The sequence below is a fragment of the Cydia splendana genome, chromosome 7 (assembly GCF_910591565.1).
Source record: "Cydia splendana chromosome 7, ilCydSple1.2, whole genome shotgun sequence".
Lineage (NCBI taxonomy): Eukaryota > Metazoa > Arthropoda > Insecta > Lepidoptera > Tortricidae > Cydia > Cydia splendana.
Window position 1 is genome coordinate 9,722,014 of NC_085966.1, and position 19,830 is coordinate 9,741,843.

The 19,830-nt window shown below is 40.4% G+C and overlaps 2 protein-coding genes across 2 annotated transcripts in view; one reads left to right on the forward strand and one right to left on the reverse strand.

Moving 5' to 3' along the window:
• LOC134792123 (abl interactor 2) overlaps positions 1 to 19,830 on the reverse strand; it is a 296,093-nt gene that overhangs the window by 176,657 nt on the left and 99,606 nt on the right. The window lies entirely within an intron of this gene.
• LOC134792297 (uncharacterized) lies at positions 503 to 13,946 on the forward strand. The gene is made up of 4 exons (XM_063763567.1): positions 503 to 1,517; positions 3,486 to 3,582; positions 3,976 to 4,089; positions 13,770 to 13,946. The coding sequence occupies exons 1-4, from the start codon at positions 586 to 588 to the stop codon at positions 13,944 to 13,946; spliced, it is 1,320 nt and encodes a 439-aa protein (XP_063619637.1). The 5' UTR covers positions 503 to 585.

The window sequence follows — 19,830 nt, forward strand, 5'->3', positions numbered from 1 at the left end:
ATGGTTTCTGTTACAAGAGAAAGCGCGTTATTTGTTTTTGACGTTGATCGTCACGTTATTAATTGTTTTGCTATGGTTTTTATATACACATGGACAAATTTAGAGGAACAAAAAAAAGGTTTAGTTACTGGATTAGCACCACAAAGTAATTTTAAAATTAGTTCCTCTAAATTTGTCTATGAGTGTAGGTACTGATACTTATAACGATGCCTATCGATTTAGGCAAACATTAATTAACATTTAATAATTTTCCACAATCTTGGTCCATGTGTTTTAAGAAAGTTGTGAAAACATACATATTTTTTACACGAGTCATAATAAAATTTCAAATATCTTAGATTTTAAATTCATACTCAATTATGTACCTACATTTGCCATATATGCAACTACCTATACTTTTATTAATTTTATTCATTTCCGCTCTCGCTTATACCTACTGCACATCTACACGAATAAAATAACGGCTGCGATGAAGCTATAAAGGAAACCTCTCAAACTTGATTAAATCAGAACGTGTTAGCGTTTTTCAAGTACTAGTCGAACTAGCTAGTAGATTGGCTGATTAAAATTGGTAGTATAATAAAAATGTCAAATATAGTAAGCTCTGATCGCCCTAGGCGTTACTTTGGCGTGCATTACCGCCTCTTGAGGTTCTTAGGGCTAGGCTGGTGGCATCACCCGGACGAAGGTGATTTCAGGAACTTTCCGAGCTGGTACCTGTACTATTCCATTCTCACTCAAGTCGTTTGGGTGGCGGGTTTCGTCGGTCTCGAAACCATCGATCCTTTTGTCGGCGAAAAGGATATCGACCGATTCATGTTCAGTCTCTCATTCGTCATCACCCACGACCTCACTTGCATCAAGCTTTACCTTTTCTTTTTCAAAAACCGTGCTATCCAGGAGATCGTGCGCACCATTGAAATCGACGTTTACGATTACTATCAAAATGTTGATAAAAATCGCAGAACAATCAGAATTACAAAAGTCATGACGGCGTCTTTTGTTTTTTTCGGGTGGATTACTATTGGCAATACGAATGTCTACGGCACTATAATGGATTTAAGATGGAAGAAAGAAGTAGCTCTTTTAAACCATACTGCCGTAAAGCCGCCACGGACGCTCCCTCAACCTATTTACATACCATGGACATATCAATCGGATGAGTCATATATCGCGACGTTCGTGCTGGAGACAGTAGGTTTGCTGTGGACGGGACACATCGTGATGACTATAGACACTTTTATCGGGTCACTCATCCTTCACATGAGCTCTCAGTTCTCGATACTACAAGAGGCATTCATGACTGCATATGAACGCGCTCTATCGCAACTAATCTCAGACATGCCGCTTGATATTTATACGCAGGAAGAATCAATTAATGAGAATATTGACATTCTTAAAGATCGTCTGGATGAGATAGAAGCTAAAGTTAAATCATTTTACACTGACATTCAAATTGAATCTGCTATAGAAAAATCGGTAAAGACCTGTCTTCGTCAACATCAATTGTTGATTAGGTTTGTACTATGAGTAATTGAGTATATTGTAGTACTTATTACAGTATTTGATGCGAACCTATTTCAGTCTGCACATTACGTGACGCGGCAGATTCGCCAGATCTACAACTTTTGGTTCCAAATATTAAAAAAAATAATTTCACTAAGGAGATTTCTCTGGACTAGTAAATTGTAGTACATACGTGTCTACATTTATTGTCAATGTTATCTTCATTGTATTTCGTTGCTAAATCGTGGAGGCTTAGGTAGCAGCTCGAAACTTTTTGGCAAGCAAACATCGGTTGGGCCAACCGACTGCGTTAAATTGCCATAAAGTGCACTGTGAATTAACTGGAGGCAGGCGGTGCCAGTAAGGGAGCCAAACTTCGGGAACTTGGGATAAATAGCCGGCTACAAAGGGGATTGAATGGCATTGCATGTATTTAGCAGATGACTGGCACACATTTAGGTATTTAGAACTAAGTTGCCAACTCCTGTGACAAAGCGAGGCAATCGTCAGACTGCAAACGGTGATCAGCAATAACGCAAATTTAATATGTATGAAAAGATAAAGAAGATTAAATTGGAACGAATCGAAAACTAATTAATCTTATTTTGTGTTTTCTTTTATATTATGTATTGTATCGATTGTTTTGCTTACGAATAAATCAATTCTATTCTATTCTATTCTATTCTAATTCTATTTATTTTTATTTTGAGCTAGCCTTCGTTCGTAGGTAAAAGAACAGGTATAAAAATACAATACATTAACAGAGCTTTAGCTTGAAGCTAAATAAAATAAAATAAAAATATAAATAAAAAAGCCTTTTATTTCATGCAAACTAGTACAAAGTCAACTTAGTTTAAAGTTTAAAGAGGAATAAACATTATAATTATGATAGTTAAAATAATTCGTAATGTCATTATTTTCACAAAAATTAAATTAAAAATTGAATTATAATTAAAATATATATTCCTACGAAGCAAGCACCCCTTCTCGGGTAAAGGCCTCCTCCAGAGAGTGCCAGTTAGATCTGTCTTGTGCTGTTAGAGTCCACTTTTGGCCAGCGATTTAGCTTGGAGCTAAACTATATAAAACCATATAAATAAATATACTTACTTAAGGAAATGTTTCTAATAAATCATCCCGCATTATTTACAATTGTCAATAGGCGGATCTATGTCGATATGAAAGCAAAGCGGGAGTCTCTGTGTGACGACCGGCAATATCTCAGGATTACCGCCCTAATATTGTCACTCAAGCTTTTTTTACGCCTATATCAACATAATACGGTTCTTTATACAACTTTCCAGAACATCGAAATGAAGTTCACAAAATCTTTCTGCTTGCCTTTGCGCTTTGGGCGGATATTTTATTTTTATTTCTAAAGTTCGCTAAGTATAACCATCGTTATTACTGCCAAAATATGGCTTAAACACTAAATACACTTTACTATCACTGTTATACCCAACGGCATATTTCGCTATGCTACAGTGCTAGTCATTTAATAACTAAATGCTCTAAGGTACCTACCTACAATACCTACATTTTATTGACAGATGTCACCGATGTGTATACCTCTCGCGTCGAATGATGGTTCCCATGACAGTACAGTTCATTTGCTGCTTCCTGTTTATATAAGTACATACTAGAGACCTGCCCCGGCTTCGCACGGGTTAACAAATTATACACAAGTCTTACTCAAGAATCACTCTATCGATAGGTGAAAACCGCATGAAAATCCGTTCAGTACTTTTTCAGTTTATCGAGAACATACAAACACACAAACAGACATACGCGGCGGGGGACTTTGTTTTATAAGGTAGTGATGTGGAGTTGCTGTTACGTAAAATTATTGCAAAAGGAAGTTTTTGGGAAGTTTAGCAGTGGAATATATAATTATTTCTTTTTTAATTAAGGCCTACCAAAAGAGTTATAAATGTACAAAAGTTAGACATATATATCTACATATTTATATATGTTTCCAGCTGCGTGGAAAAGTTCCGAGTGACTTACTCCTACGGCTTCATGACTCAGCTGCTGTCCAGTATGGCTGCCATTTGCGTCGTAATGGTGCAAGTTTCGGTAATACAACTTCATTTCTAATCTGGAAATATTGAATCGCTGTCTGGTGCATTAACAAGTTTTATTACTTGTGGTTGTAGAGAAAATTCTATTGTTAAACTAGACTTCGTCTGCGTAGAAGTCGTTAAAATCTTGCAACCCAATTTTCAGCCCTTGGGGTTAAATTAAAAAAATATCGTTTAAGAAAAATTGTGGAGGAATATTTTTATATTTTTAATTATATGTCGGGTAATTGTTTTAAATTTGAAGATCCTAACTTCAATGGTTAGATTTAGACAGTGCATTGTCTCTCAGTATCTTAAATATAAAGTACTTAAAAAAACGGAACTTTTTTTATAAAAAAAGATGGTAGGACGGCATCATCATTCATTACACCGAGATCTTTTGTTTTAGCAAGATGCATCGAGTTTCAAGTCAATTCGTCTGGTGACATCCTTGGCGTTTTTCATGGCAATGATCATACAACTTGCCATACAATGCTTCACGGCGAACGAGCTTACGCTTCAGGTTTGTCCTTTTATAAATGAATACTATTTTAGGTATACTATACAGGGTGGCCCATTTAGATCAGTCAGTATGGGAAAATCTGAAAGTATAAGATATACACCGATCTCTTCTTAGGAACCATGTCATCGATTTTAGTAACAAGAAAAACTGCATTCATACATTAAAAAAAATGTATACTCAGCTCGGGAATCGAACCCCGAACGTTTTGAAAAATAAAACTAAGACTATTTCTATTCAGATATCGATTGTATAGGTCTTAAGTGGTAAATGTTACTATGAAACATGATGTCTGAAATGAATAAAATGCATTTTTTTTCATATCCTATTTAATTTATTTTCGAAAGTTTTCGAAAAGACCACCATTTTTTTCAATACATTTTTAAACATTTTTTTTTTAATCTATGAATGCAGTTTTTCTTGTTACTAAAATCGATGACATGGTTCCTAAGAAGAGATCGGTGTATGTCTTATAGTTTTATATTTTCCCATAATGACCGATTTAAATGGGCCACCCTATATAGCTATTTTAATGTTATTATGAAGACAAAAGCACATCAAACACATAGCGCCAATACAGAACAAAAACAATCATTTAATGGATGCACTATTTGACGCGTGAGTAAAACCATTAAATAACAGAGAACAAGGCACGAGTAGAGATTAGAGATGGGTCGCGGGTATTTACCCAATTTACCCACCCAGGTAAATACCCATCTACCCGGTATTTACCCGTATCTACCCAAATGGACGGGTAGATTCATTTCTTGTTGCACATGTCGATTTGTGTTAAAGTGGAGATATAAACCGAGTTAATGGCTGTAATTATTGTGTGTCATTTAAAATGAAATGGTTTAGTTGCAGTTGCAGTTGTAACTAAGGAATTTTTAGTACAATTTTGATAAATATTAAAAAAACGCCGTCATAAGAGTATTTTTTTTAGACTTGAGTAAATTATCGTACTTATACGTTGATAATACACATTCCAACTTCGGTCGGCGGGGGGGTGTGGTTGGGGGGAGGGGGGCAAAAGTGAACTTTTTCATATTTCTTGGAATCTGTCATTAATATCGAAAAGTGTTGTATGTACAAACTAAAGTAGACATAATTTTCTACAAAAAAGGTTATATACATTTTTGTCCTAAAACTAAATGTGTTTGACTTATAAGCTTCCCAAGTTGGGATACTGCACAATTTTTTTTTATTATCATTCATAAGTATTCTTTATTTTCATCTTTCTAATGTATATTAAAAGCATTTTAAAACATTTCCGGAAGCCAGGGAATGATTTTACACGATTTTTCTAATTGGACTGATATGTTAAAATCGAACTTCACCTCATAGCAACCTTTTCGTAATTAGTTTGAACATACATTTTATGTAACATTATAAAAAAATACTTAAATTAATCTTATTTATACTCACATACCATTAAACACATCAAATTTAGAAGAAAAACGAAAATACCCGCGTATTTACCCGCGGGTAGGTAAATATCGGGTATTTACCGGGTAAATACCCGCTCTCGGGTATTTACCCGGGTAGTTACCCATCTCTAGGCACGAGTGCACAAGAATTGTGCAGGTTAGGACCACACTTATGGTTCGCGGTTTCTCTCGTGATCCGCAAATTAAGTATGTGTCGAGTGGGATTTAGACGTATGTATTTTAGATGACATTTTAGGTAGAGTTAGAGCAAGATAACTCTGCATCAATTTTGACACCACAGACTGCGCACTGTTATTTATACGTCATAATTTCATAGAAGTTTGATGTTGCACAGCCTGAGCTATCAAAATCGCTTCAGACTTATCTTGGTCTAACTCTACACGATATCGGTATCAGCCAGACATCACTAATTTAAAAATAAATATCGGCCCATATCTCTTAAAATTAACATTATCGTAATCTGCGCTTGGTCTTATCTGTAAAATGCTTCATCAGTGAGAGTGCACAATAAATTGAACTCGCAGAACTTTTAATTAAAAGAGATAAAACGAGAATATATAGTTAAAGCTCCATTTCGTACCAATCCAATATCGGAATTCGGAAAGCTTGTTTCGTCAACATCATAAATCACAAAATAACCGAGTGTTCAAAATTACATGCGAATTTAATTCGTGTGCGAGCATTTCATGAAAATATTTTTGATGTTAATAGCGGATAGTTTTTGTGACGTCGTAAAACGGAATTTAGTGTCGGTATATCTATTTCATTTAAATATGTCAATATACTTATGATTTTTAAAATATATAGGTAATGGATTTATTTTGACCACGGTAGATACTAACAAAATAGTTAATCGAGGAATTCTACACAATACACAAGTTATTAAAACGTGGTAATAAATAAAAATACACCTTTAAGGGCACAATCATATTTACAAACTGTATCTTAAGTCTATTTTCGCGACTTACAGTGACTATTTTCTATTGGATATGCCTCGTAGATGTAGATGTAGAGATACCTAGTTCCTAGTTGGAAGAGGATTAGGATGAACCCGATGAACAATAAAATGATTTATACTAATCTCAATACGTGACACACGCCAATATGAGTGCGCAAGTATTGAAACAAATATTCCTCTAGGACAATTTTTATTGAAGTCTGTCAAATATACATTTGAAAATACAGCAGTCATATAGAAAAGTAATGTACCTGATGGCCAGTTCCAACACTCCCCCTACATCAGGGCAGGCTTAATTGTCATGCACAATAAGGTGCGTGCTTTGAGGAAGCTTTCCTTTGGCAAAGCTTTTGTCAATGTATCCGCTACCTGCTGTTTAGATGGCACGTAGTGGACATCCACCTTCTTTTCTTGGTGAAGTTCTTGCACGAACTTGTACCGTGTGTCGATGTGTTTGGTCTTAAAGTGGAACACAGGGTTTTTAACCAGCTTAATCGCACTTTGATTATCGACAAACAATGTAGGTATAACTTCGTATCCTCGCACTTCTTTATACAGACGATTGAGCCATATTACCGTCTGGGCTGCTAGGCTGGCTGCAACAAATTCTGCCTCGGTCGTTGAAAGGCTCACACATCTTTGCGTTTTTGAAGACCACGACACTGCTCCCCCTGCGGCCAGACATACATAGCCAGAAGTCGACCTTCTTGTAGCCTTGTCTCCGGCGTAGTCCGCGTCGCTATATGCTACGAAAGAATTTCCTTCTGCTGACGAATACTTGTATAATATACCAAGGCATTGGGTTCCCTTCAAGTATCTCAAGACTCGTTTAGCGATCGCATAGTGGCACGTATCGGGTTTTTCAACATGTTTCGATAAAACATTTACAGCAAAGGAAATATCCGGTCTACTCACAACCGATAAATATAATAATTTTCCGACCAATTGTTTGTTTATTGGAGAAGTGGCAGCCTCATGGGCCTTTGCCAAAATACAGTAATAGATCACAAGTAAAATATTTCATAATACAAAGTATTATTGCATGATGTACGGTGATAGGCCTTTACGATGCACTGGAGGATAGCTGGAGCAGCAGTACAAAGCGTAATGGCGGCCGATACCACGAACCGCCGAATGATGTCCAAGAATTGGTTGCTTATTCGTATTTCCAGAAGAATTCTTCATTAACTGCACCCGTCACACTTGCTATTCACTGCATAATATGCTATCTAAATTATACATTAAACAGCAAAATGCAAAAAATAAAAAAAATGTCTGGAGCACGATCCGCCATGTTCCAAGGATCATTCGAAAGTCCCGACCAATTCTCTGTAATGAAAATTATTGACACTCGTGTCACTGTCGAGTTTCAAATTTTCTGTCATCTGACTTTTGTCTATCGGAATGACAACAGAGTTTGCATCACACATGTTATAATGTTTCAAAATAGTTTTTATGTAGGCTTCTTGGTTAATAAATATTGACCCGTCAGTTAGGCGATTTATTTCTAGACCAAGATAGCAGCCAACTTCGGAAGTTCGTACTTGAAATTCTGCCGTCAGGGCACTTAGGAACTCTTCCATACATGTCTTGTCTTGAGATAGGACTAGTCCGTCATCCACGTAGATCATGACAATGAGTTGTCGATCTTGGCTTATAAACAAGCATGGATCTGAGTCACTTTGCTGAAGCTTATATTTCAACAGGAACGAACAAAACTTCTTGTTCCAGCACCGTGGTGCTTGTTTCAAGCCATAAAGGCTTTTGAGAAGCTTGCAGACGCGGCCTGATCCGTCGTCGAATCCCACAGGTTGCTCCATATATATAACCTCGTCGATGTCGCCGTACAGAAAGGCAGTCTTGACATCGAATTGAGTCATGTGCATTTTTCTAAGAACTGCTTCGCTAAGCATAGTCCGGATCGTGTCCCAGCGAACAACAGGGCTAAAAGTTTCATGATAATCGATCCCGTGCTCTTGACTGAATCCTCTGATGACTAGCCGAGCTTTAAAACATTCAATAGAACCGTCAACATTCTTTTTGATTTTATAGACCCATTTGTTGCTAAGGGCCTCTCTATTTTGAGGTAAATCAACAAGAGTCCACGTGTTGTTTTCTTTGAGAGAATTCATTTCCTCCTTCATAGCATTACGCCATTCATTATGATTCTTTGAATCTATTGCTTGCTTGTAAGTCTGAGGTTCTTCTTCTGAAAGACATATACAGCAGTTAGATCGGGAACTTTGAAGTAATCGTCTATCTCTTAGATTGTAGCGATTTACTGGTTCTTCGATAGGGTCAGGAGGAGTTTCAACTTCGCTATTTTCGGGTATATCGGGTAATTGAGCTTCATCTGGAAGAGCCTCACGATAAGAATCGTTTTCTGCTTCATTAATCTCAGTTGTTTCTTGATCTTCATGCTCGCCTATAACACATGGAAGCTTGCAGAAGTCGGAAGAAACTGTTTCTGATCTAAACAGTACATCTCTTGAGATGATAACGTCATTCTTTTCAGGTATCCAGATACGATAGCCATCTTTATCTCCGCAATATCCCACCAAATATCCTTTTATCGAGCTTCTTACGTTTCTGCTTAGGGATATGTACAAAACATTCTGTGCCGAAAATACGTAGATGGTCAATACAAGGTGTCTTGTTATACCAGAGCTCATAAGGTGTCTTCCCTTTAATCTGTGTTGGTCCAGTCCTGTTAATTACGTAACTCGCAGTATTAATGGCTTCAGCCCAGTCAGCTTTCGGTAGGTCTTTATTGTATAGCATGCTTCGTGCTGCCTCAACAAGAATCCTATTTTCTCTCTCTGCTCCGCCATTTTGTTCTGCCGTGTACGGCATACTCATGCGGTGGTGTAAGCCAATGGCCTCGGTGGTACGATGAACTTCGACATTGTTAAATTCTGTTCCACCATCTGTGAGTAATTATTTAACAACATGACCAGCCGTTTTAATTTCAGCAAGAAATTTGGGTAGTACACTGGCTACTTCGGATTTTTGTTTTAGGAAGTATACTCGTCTGAACTTTGTAAAATCATCTTTAAATACAACGAAGTATCTTTTCCCGCCAAGTGATAGTTCTGACATAGGTCCACAAACGTCAGCGTTAATTTGATCGCCTGGTTTGTTGCCACGATGTTGCCTTGTACCGAATGACAATCTAGTCATTTTTCCATATACACAGCCATCACAGTCATCTTTCTCTGGTGAAAATTGTATACCGTTGCGTGTAAAGACTTCTTTTACATGTCTTTTGTTTTGGTGACAAAGCCTTTCGTGCCAAATTTGTAAATTAGTTCCTTCTTTGACGACACATGCATTTGCAGTTACTACTCTCATTAGAAGTTTATACAGATTACCATCTCTGATGCTGACAGCTTTAACCTGGCCGCTCTTGGCTTTGAAGATACGCTTATCCTTATCGGCTACCTCAATGTAACCGTGGTCTAAGGCTGAACCAGCGGAGAACAGGTGTTGTCCTGCTTGCGGTACATACCACACGTTATTTAAGTGAGCACGATTCCATTTGCCATGTACAGACATTTCTACGTCAATAATCACAAACAAATTAGATTTAAACCCTTCTAAATGTTCCACAGTAACCTTCTCTCGTAAATCAAATAATATATATACCCCATATTCACTTAAAAATAACATTCTTCAGCGAGTAGCAACCATGAGAGATTTGGGTATTATTCATGACTCCAAACTTATTTTTAGTGAGCACATTGATAGTATAGTAGGTAAAGCTTCCAGGTCACTTGGTTTTATAATGCGTAGTTCAGTCTGTTTTACCCGTCCCAAAACTCTTAAAATCTTGTATTGCGCTTACGTGAGAAGCAAACTAGAATACGCATCTCAGATATGGAATCCTCAATATCAAATTTATGTTGATAGGGTTGAGAGATTGCAGTTAAAATTCGTCAAATTTCTCTGTTACAAAATGCGAGTTAATTATAGTTCTACCAACTACCTCAAGCTGTGTAAGAAACATCATTTGATCCCACTTGTTAAGCGCCGTGAAATTGCAGATATAGTTTACTTAGTAAATATTATAAAAGGTAATGTAGATTGTCCAAATTTGCTTAATAAGATCTTTTTTAATGTTCCGTCAAGGAGGCTTAGGCATTTTCGTCCCATTAGTAATAACCAAGCTGCTGCTACTAGGTATAGGAAAAACAGCTTCATATGCAGGGCAGGCATGAGTTTAAATAAAGTTCTTACAAATTGTGATATTGACATATATAGTCATAGCATACCTGTAATAAAAAATAAATTAATTAGATACTTCATGGGTGACAATAATTCTGGCGCAGGTCAGGGCTCGGTACATTATTAAATGTGTACTATCCGTAAAAGGTTTTCTTCTCTTTATTTATTTTTGTAAACATAGATCATATACATATAGATCATCTGTTCTTGTGCTTTGTGAACTTGTATGTGTAACTAAGTTGGGCAAAAACTTTCTATAATTTATTATATTTCTATAAGTGAGAACCTATAATTGGCTCTGTGATTCTATTGTAATTTCTGGATATATATAGCGCTGTTGGTTTTCCATGTACTAAAATAAAATAAAATAAAATAAATAAAATAATTCCTTGGCCGTAAGCATACATAACCCGATCATCTCCAAGGCGCAGGGCTCTTGGCTTATCGAAAGGTGTATAGGTTCTGAACCAATTTGTGCTAGATGTGACATGATGAGACGAACCAGAGTCGACGATCCAGTGTGGACTTGGATCGCTAAGACGAGACAGGAACGCATCTCCATCAGTTTGAGTGGACTCGTTACTCGCAGGTTTCTGTTTATTGCTTCGCTTCTTAGATTTCTTGAGCAAGAAACACGCTGATCGCTTATGTCCGACTTTGTTGCAATGTGTACATTTTACAATCGGTTTACTTGATATGAGAGCTTCATCAGACGTAGATGTAGAAGGATTAGTACCAAGATCTCCAAGGCGCTGCTCGTGAAGACGCAGACGTTCCATAAGGGTAGAGATATTTCTACTATGTTTAGGCACCGACTCCCAAGCATTTTTGAACTCGAGGTATGTTGAAGGTAAGGTATTCAATATCCTGTTCATAAGTAATGATTGAGGGAGTGCTCCTTCTTCCTTTAATTCGTCGTTGAGTTGTTGCCATAATGTATGTAGCTTAGAGATGTGCATAGCAATATCATCAGCTTCATCTTTCGTATAGGTAAACAACTGGCAGTACAACAAATCGAGTCTTCTCTCATTCTTCTGCTCGTAGACCGAGTGAAGTTTATCCCACATTTCCTTACCAGATTTAGCAGTGAGGATATGCCGTTTCGGTTCGGCGGACACGCTACATCCTATGATGCATTGCAATAGTGAATCGCGTTCTTCGTATTTGATAAGCTTCTTTTGATAACTTTCGGTTTCGGCAGCCGGCGCGTCATCACTTGGCGGAGCAGGAACAGTCTCGACGCCTTTAACTATACCTTGCAGTTTGTGCATAGTTAGTTGCAGGTTTATATCGAACTTCCATTCTAACCAGTTGTCTTGACCGCGTAGCTTTTCAATATTAAAGCGGTGTAAATCTAGTTTTTGACCATTCATATTTTATATGAAACACAAAAAACGCTCAAATGATAAATCTCATCGGGAAATAGAAGATTAAACTCACTATAAAAGGTATATTTGTAAATATTTAACCATAACCTATTGAAACAAATATTCCTCTAGGACAATTTTTATTGAAGTCTGTCAAATATACATTTGAAAATACAGCAGTCATATAGAAAAGTAATGTACCTGATGGCCAGTTCCAACAGCAAGCGGTATGCAATGAGATTAATATAAAAAACAATATCATATCTTTAAAATCAGAATTCGCTTCCTAACTCCTACCTAACCTATATACGATGAACTTTGCCGAAATTTAATCTAGTACGTAGTCTTCTACGACATCCTGAAATTAATGGTTCAAGTTAAGCAGCTAACTTTATGAAACATTCCGTTAGTTGCAATCCATGTAGGTTAAAAATCCTTAATTTACCTAAATAATGCATCTTATGTAGCATACCTGTAGTATTCATTTCGTTTTATTTTTGAAATATTACGTCGGTTATATAGGTACGAATGTTAGATGTAGTTGTCAAAGTCGTTGTATAATAAATGTTTAGTTAAGTGTCGCATATTAAGTAGGTATCAAACGTTAAAACTAACTCAAATATCATCTAATCTAAATATCAGTAGATAGACAACTAGAAAGACAACATTTAATAACTACAAATTAATAAAACTACTTACCTACAAAAATTTTAGTAGTTTAACTATTAAAACCCGTCAATCCCGTAAACGGGATTAAGTCCCGTTGTACGATTTAATAAAGTTTTACTATTGTAATAAATGATGATAAATGTTATGTTGTAGTTAGGTAACTACACTAGAGTCGTGTATCCCATTTGTTACCAGCATTGTTTATTCGCGTTCAGGTTTGAATGTTCAGAGTTCACTTTTGACATACTGACGTTAATCCCGGCTCAAGCCGCCATATCAACGAGTGTCCCGGGTGGCCGCCAATCAATCTCGCAAATGCTGTCTTTAGCGAGGCATGTGAAATACACCACCATTAACAATAGTTTACCGCGGACGTAGTCGTAAGTTACGTAAAGTCAGTTGGGAAAAATTAATATCAAAACAAAATTCACATTTGATAAAGTAATAAAAACGTATTTTTAGAGTTTATATTTTATCAATGAAAATTTCTTCAAGGTTTAGCGATAAATATTGGGTCATTATTTCTTTATTTTGAGCATCCGACGAAACGGGAATGTGTTATTTCGGGAGTGAGCGTACAAAAGCAAAGTTCATTTCTACTATATTTTTCTCTGAGACTAAATATTTTAAGTAGCCACGTGTAAGAGCCAACTGCAACTTTAACATAATTATGTTTTGATTGAATCGACCGTTTAGCTATTTTCTTTTTTAGACATTATGTAATCCTATCTATGATAGTCAGAATCACTAGCATGAGAAGTACTTTTTATGTGATGTGACTAGCTACTTACTATTATTTATAGATTACTTATCAGAAAAAGTAACCCCCAAATGGAAAATTCTCAACTGTTTTTTTTTTTTAATTTTCGGATTAGCAAAGTAATATTTTGGTTTTAATTAATATGGATTTCCGCAAAGTAACGCCTGAATCTATTTACTATTTAATTTTCCAGGGCAGGGTAAAAATTATAATTTACATATAAGTATTATAACAATGAGTAATCGAATATATTCCAGGCCGAGTGCGTATCGGACGCGGTTATGCAGTCGAAATGGGAGCGTATGTCGCCTCGCATACGTCGGTACCTCCTGATAGCAATGATGCGAGCACAACGGCCTCTCAGGCTATCAGCCGCCGGCTTCGCTTACATGGACAACCGGTGCTTCTTGGCAGTAAGTATTCTGAAGAAGTAGGATGCAGTCGAAATGGGAGCGTATGTCGCCTCGCGTACGTCGGTACCTCCTGATAGCGATGATGCAAGCACAACGGCCTCTCAGGCTATCAGCCGCCGGCTTCGCTTACATGGACAACCGGTGCTTCTTGGCAGTAACTATTCTGAAGAAGTAGGATGCAGTCGAAATGGGAGCGTATGTCGCCTCGCGTACGTCGGTACCTCCTGATAGCGATGATGCGAGCACAACGGCCTCTCAGGCTATCAGCCGCCGGCTTCGCTTACATGGACAACCGGTGCTTCTTGGCAGTAACTATTCTGAAGAAGTAGGATGCAGTCGAAATGGGAGCGTATGTCGCCTCGCGTACGTCGGTACCTCCTGATAGCGATGATGCGAGCACAACGGCCTCTCAGGCTATCAGCCGCCGGCTTCGCTTACATGGACAACCGGTGCTTCTTGGCAGTAAGTATTTTGAAGAAGTAGGATGCAGTCGAAATTGGAGCGTATGTCGCCTCGCGTACGTCGGTACCTCCTGATAGCGATGATGCGAGCACAACGGTCTCTCAGACTATCAGCCGCCGGCTTCGCTTACATGGACAACCGGTGCTTCTTGGCAGTAAGTATTCTGAAGAAGTAGGATGCAGTCGAAATGGGAGCGTATGTCGCCTCGCGTACGTCGGTACCTCCTGATAGCGATGATGCGAGCACAACGGCCTCTCAGGCTATCAGCCGCCGGCTTCGCTTACATGGACAACCGGTGCTTCTTGGCAGTAACTATTCTGAAGAAGTAGGATGCAGGCGAAATGGGAGCGTATGTCGCCTCGCGTACGTCGGTACCTCCTGATAGCGATGATGCGAGCACAACGGCCTCTCAGGCTATCAGCCGCCGGCTTCGCTTACATGGACAACCGGTGCTTCTTGGCAGTAAGTATTCTGAAGAAGTATGATGCAGTCGAAATGGGAGCGTATGTCGCCTCGCGTACGTCGGTACCTCCTGATAGCGATGATGCGAGCACAACGGTCTCTCAGACTATCAGCCGCCGGCTTCGCTTACATGGACAACCGGTGCTTCTTGGCAGTAATTATTCTGAAGAAGTAGGATGCAGTCGAAATGGGAGCGTATGTCGCCTCGCGTACGTCGGTACCTCCTGATAGCGATGATGCGAGCACAACGGCCTCTCAGGCTATCAGCCGCCGGCTTCGCTTACATGGACAACCGGTGCTTCTTGGCAGTAAGTATTCTGAAGAAGTAGGATGCAGTCGAAATGGGAGCGTATGTCGCCTCGTGTGCGTCGGTACCTCCTGATAGCAATGATGCGAGCACAACGGCCTCTCAGGCTATCAGCCGCCGGCTTCGCTTACATGGACAACCGGTGCTTCTTGGCAGTAACTATTCTGAAGAAGTAGGATACAGTCGAAATGGGAGCGTATGTCGCCTCGCGGACGTCGGTACCTCCTGATAGCGATGATGCGAGCACAACGGCCTCTCAGGCTATCAGCCGCCGGCTTCGCTTACATGGACAACCGGTGCTTCTTGGCAGTAATTATTCTGAAGAAGTAGGATGCAGTCGAAATGGGAGCGTATGTCGCCTCGCGTACGTCGGTACCTCCTGATAGCGATGATGCGAGCACAACGGTCTCTCAGACTATCAGCCGCCGGCTTCGCTTACATGGACAACCGGTGCTTCTTGGCAGTAAGTATTCTGAAGAAGTAGGATGCAGTCGAAATGGGAGCGTATGTCGCCTCGCGTACGTCGGTACCTCCTGATAGCGATGATGCGAGCACAACGGCCTCTCAGGCTATCAGCCGCCGGCTTCGCTTACATGGACAACCGGTGCTTCTTGGCAGTAACTATTCTGAAGAAGTAGGATGCAGGCGAAATGGGAGCGTATGTCGCCTCGCGTACGTCGGTACCTCCTGATAGCGATGATGCGAGCACAACGGCCTCTCAGGCTATCAGCCGCCGGCTTCGCTTACATGGACAACCGGTGCTTCTTGGCAGTAAGTATTCTGAAGAAGTATGATGCAGTCGAAATGGGAGCGTATGTCGCCTCGCGTACGTCGGTACCTCCTGATAGCGATGATGCGAGCACAACGGTCTCTCAGACTATCAGCCGCCGGCTTCGCTTACATGGACAACCGGTGCTTCTTGGCAGTAATTATTTTGAAGAAGTAGGATGCAGTCGAAATGGGAGCGTATGTCGCCTCGCGTACGTCGGTACCTCCTGATAGCGATGATGCGAGCACAACGGCCTCTCAGGCTATCAGCCGCCGGCTTCGCTTACATGGACAACCGGTGCTTCTTGGCAGTAAGTATTCTGAAGAAGTAGGATGCAGTCGAAATGGGAGCGTATGTCGCCTCGTGTGCGTCGGTACCTCCTGATAGCAATGATGCAAGCACAACGGCCTCTCAGGCTATCAGCCGCCGGCTTCGCTTACATGGACAACCGGTGCTTCTTGGCAGTAACTATTCTGAAGAAGTAGGATGCAGTCGAAATGGGAGCGTATGTCGCCTCGCGTACATCGGTACCTCCTGATAGCGATGATGCGAGCACAACGACCTCTTAGGCTATCTGCCGCCGGCTTCGCTTACATGGATAACCGGTGCTTCTTGGCAGTAAGTGTTCTGAAGAAGTAGGATGCAGGCGAAATGGGAGCGTATGTCGCCTCGCGTACGTCGGTACCTCCTGATAGCGATGATGCGAGCACAACGGCCTCTCAGGCTATCAGCCGCCGGCTTCGCTTACATGGACAACCGGTGCTTCTTGGCAGTAAGTATTCTGAAGAAGTATGATGCAGTCGAAATGGGAGCGTATGTCGCCTCGCGTACGTCGGTACCTCCTGATAGCGATGATGCGAGCACAACGGTCTCTCAGACTATCAGCCGCCGGCTTCGCTTACATGGACAACCGGTGCTTCTTGGCAGTAATTATTTTGAAGAAGTAGGATGCAGTCGAAATGGGAGCGTATGTCGCCTCGCGTACGTCGGTACCTCCTGATAGCGATGATGCGAGCACAACGGCCTCTCAGGCTATCAGCCGCCGGCTTCGCTTACATGGACAACCGGTGCTTCTTGGCAGTAAGTATTCTGAAGAAGTAGGATGCAGTCGAAATGGGAGCGTATGTCGCCTCGTGTGCGTCGGTACCTCCTGATAGCAATGATGCGAGCACAACGGCCTCTCAGGCTATCAGCCGCCGGCTTCGCTTACATGGACAACCGGTGCTTCTTGGCAGTAACTATTCTGAAGAAGTAGGATGCAGTCGAAATGGGAGCGTATGTCGCCTCGCGGACGTCGGTACCTCCTGATAGCGATGATGCGAGCACAACGGCCTCTCAGGCTATCAGCCGCCGGCTTCGCTTACATGGACAACCGGTGCTTCTTGGCAGTAACTATTCTGAAGAAGTAGGATGCAGTCGAAATGGGAGCGTATGTCGCCTCGCGTACGTCGGTACCTCCTGATAGCGATGATGCGAGCACAACGACCTCTTAGGCTATCTGCCGCCGGCTTCGCTTACATGGATAACCGGTGCTTCTTGGCAGTAACTATTCTGAAGAAGTAGGATGCAGTCGAAATGGGAGCGTATGTCGCCTCGCGTACGTCGGTACCTCCTGATAGCGATGATGCGAGCACAACGGCCTCTCAGGCTATCAGCCGCCGGCTTCGCTTACATGGACAACCGGTGCTTCTTGGCAGTAACTATTCTGAAGAAGTAGGATGCAGTCGAAATGGGAGCGTATGTCGCCTCGCGTACGTCGGTACCTCCTGATAGCGATGATGCGAGCACAACGACCTCTTAGGCTATCTGCCGCCGGCTTCGCTTACATGGATAACCGGTGCTTCTTGGCAGTAAGTGTTCTGAAGAATTAGGATGCAGTCAAGGTGAGAACGATTGATGTCGCTAGTACAGTCAGCAGCAGAAGTTGCTAAGCGGGCGCGTGTTCAAAATGATCTTAACGCGACTTTATTGTTAAGAGAATAAGAGCGTGTCAAGGTAATTTTGGACACCTCGCCCGCTTAGCAACTTCTGCTGCTGACTGTACTTCAGTAGTTTTTAGTATTATGGCGATGATGCGAGCATAACGGCGAGACTAACTGATGCAGGCTTGGCTTATATGGACTACCAGGTGCACAATTAGATATTTTTGAGCACGTAGCTCGACTGCTGCGATATCTCTGATGGCAACTGGACCTTACCGCTATCTACAAAAAATAGGTTGTCTTTGAGTCACAAATCTATTCGACTATCTGGCACCGGGTATTAATTATACAATGAGACCCATTTTCATTGCTGTAGAGTGTATTTTAAACATGAATGTGCGTCGCTATCTTTTAATGGCAAGGCAATGACTTGAGAATAGCGTCCGTAAGCTCACCGTTGCCAAAAAGCTGCCACACAGTTGTATTTTAACATATTTATTGTATTACAGACACCATCAAGTATGTATATCGGGGCAGCCAAGGTGCACACAAATATTTAAAGACGCTTCGATATTTGATAGCTAGTTTTAAGCACCACGGCGACTCCGATACATCTGATGGCGATACTTCATAGTATTTGTGACCAGTGACCAAGGCCGGCAGACGCCGCGAATGCAAGAGACGCTGGTTCGAGTCCAGCCTTGGGCACTGCAGGTCTATAATAGATACCCAATAAAGGTGGTCCCTTTTTGTTGGGTATCTATTGTTTCCCAAAAAGTTTTAAGTCATAATGTATTGTTTGTCCGCATTTTCGTTAGTCATAATTTATTTGTTTCAGAAACGCGTAACTTTTCAGGATTGCCATAAAACAAACCTAACCTATCTATAGGATAACCTTACAAAAGAAAGAATAATAATATTTTGTACGGTGAGTAGGCACATGACGTGTTGAGTATTAGGGTCAACACGTCATGTGACATTTAAGGTGACATTTAATAAATAGAAAATATATTTAATAAAATAAACAATAATTCTAATTACATTTTCATAAAGGTCACCTAAATGCCACTCACGTAGGCCACTAGTATATAAGCACCAATTTACTCAATAAAGATGTTCAGTATTCAGCAGACTTTCATAGTATTCATTATCTACCCGAACGCCCCACATTACATGGCGACCCTGCCAGTGGAACTGCTCAGCAGTTCTGGTATCACCACCTTCGGAATCGTCTAAGTTGCGCCGCCCAGCCATCCAGCCAGCCAGCCAGCCACCCAGTCACCCAGCAAGCCAGCTAGCCAGCACCACTAAGCACAGCACTAGACCGCGTCGCGTAGCTATGACCCTGAACAACTATGGAACCGAGCACAGCTTCAGGCCAGTGCGGCAATACAATCACAGTAACAATCATATTAAATACTGAGGGACAGCCAACAAGAACAGCAAAATGGACAAGGAAGCAGCCACACACCCGCCGTCGAATAAGAATAATAACTTATCTTGAAAAGTTAACGGTTTCAGTTTTAGGAATAATGATAATATGACAAACAATACATTAACACATTATTATTACATTATAACTTCAAAACTTGATGTGAAACAAAGGGACCCCCTTTTTATTCGTATATGACATTTATTTCCCCACGCTTTTGTATTTCACAAATACAAAATAACGATAACGTGTTCTCATTTCATATAACGAAGCGATCTCTTTCCAATATATCAATAGGGGTGCACTATTGGAGCGACACAAATGATTGACCGACTTCCTTTATGAATTCGTGGGTCTTATATCGATACCAATACAACGATATCCTTTTACGTGTATAACAGACCCATTATTTAGTTGGTATACACTCTATAAATAAATAAATAAATAAATAAATATTATAGGACATTTATACACAAATTGACTAAGCCCCACGGTAAGCTCAAGAAGGCTTGTGTTGTGGGTACTCAGACAACGATATATATAATATATAA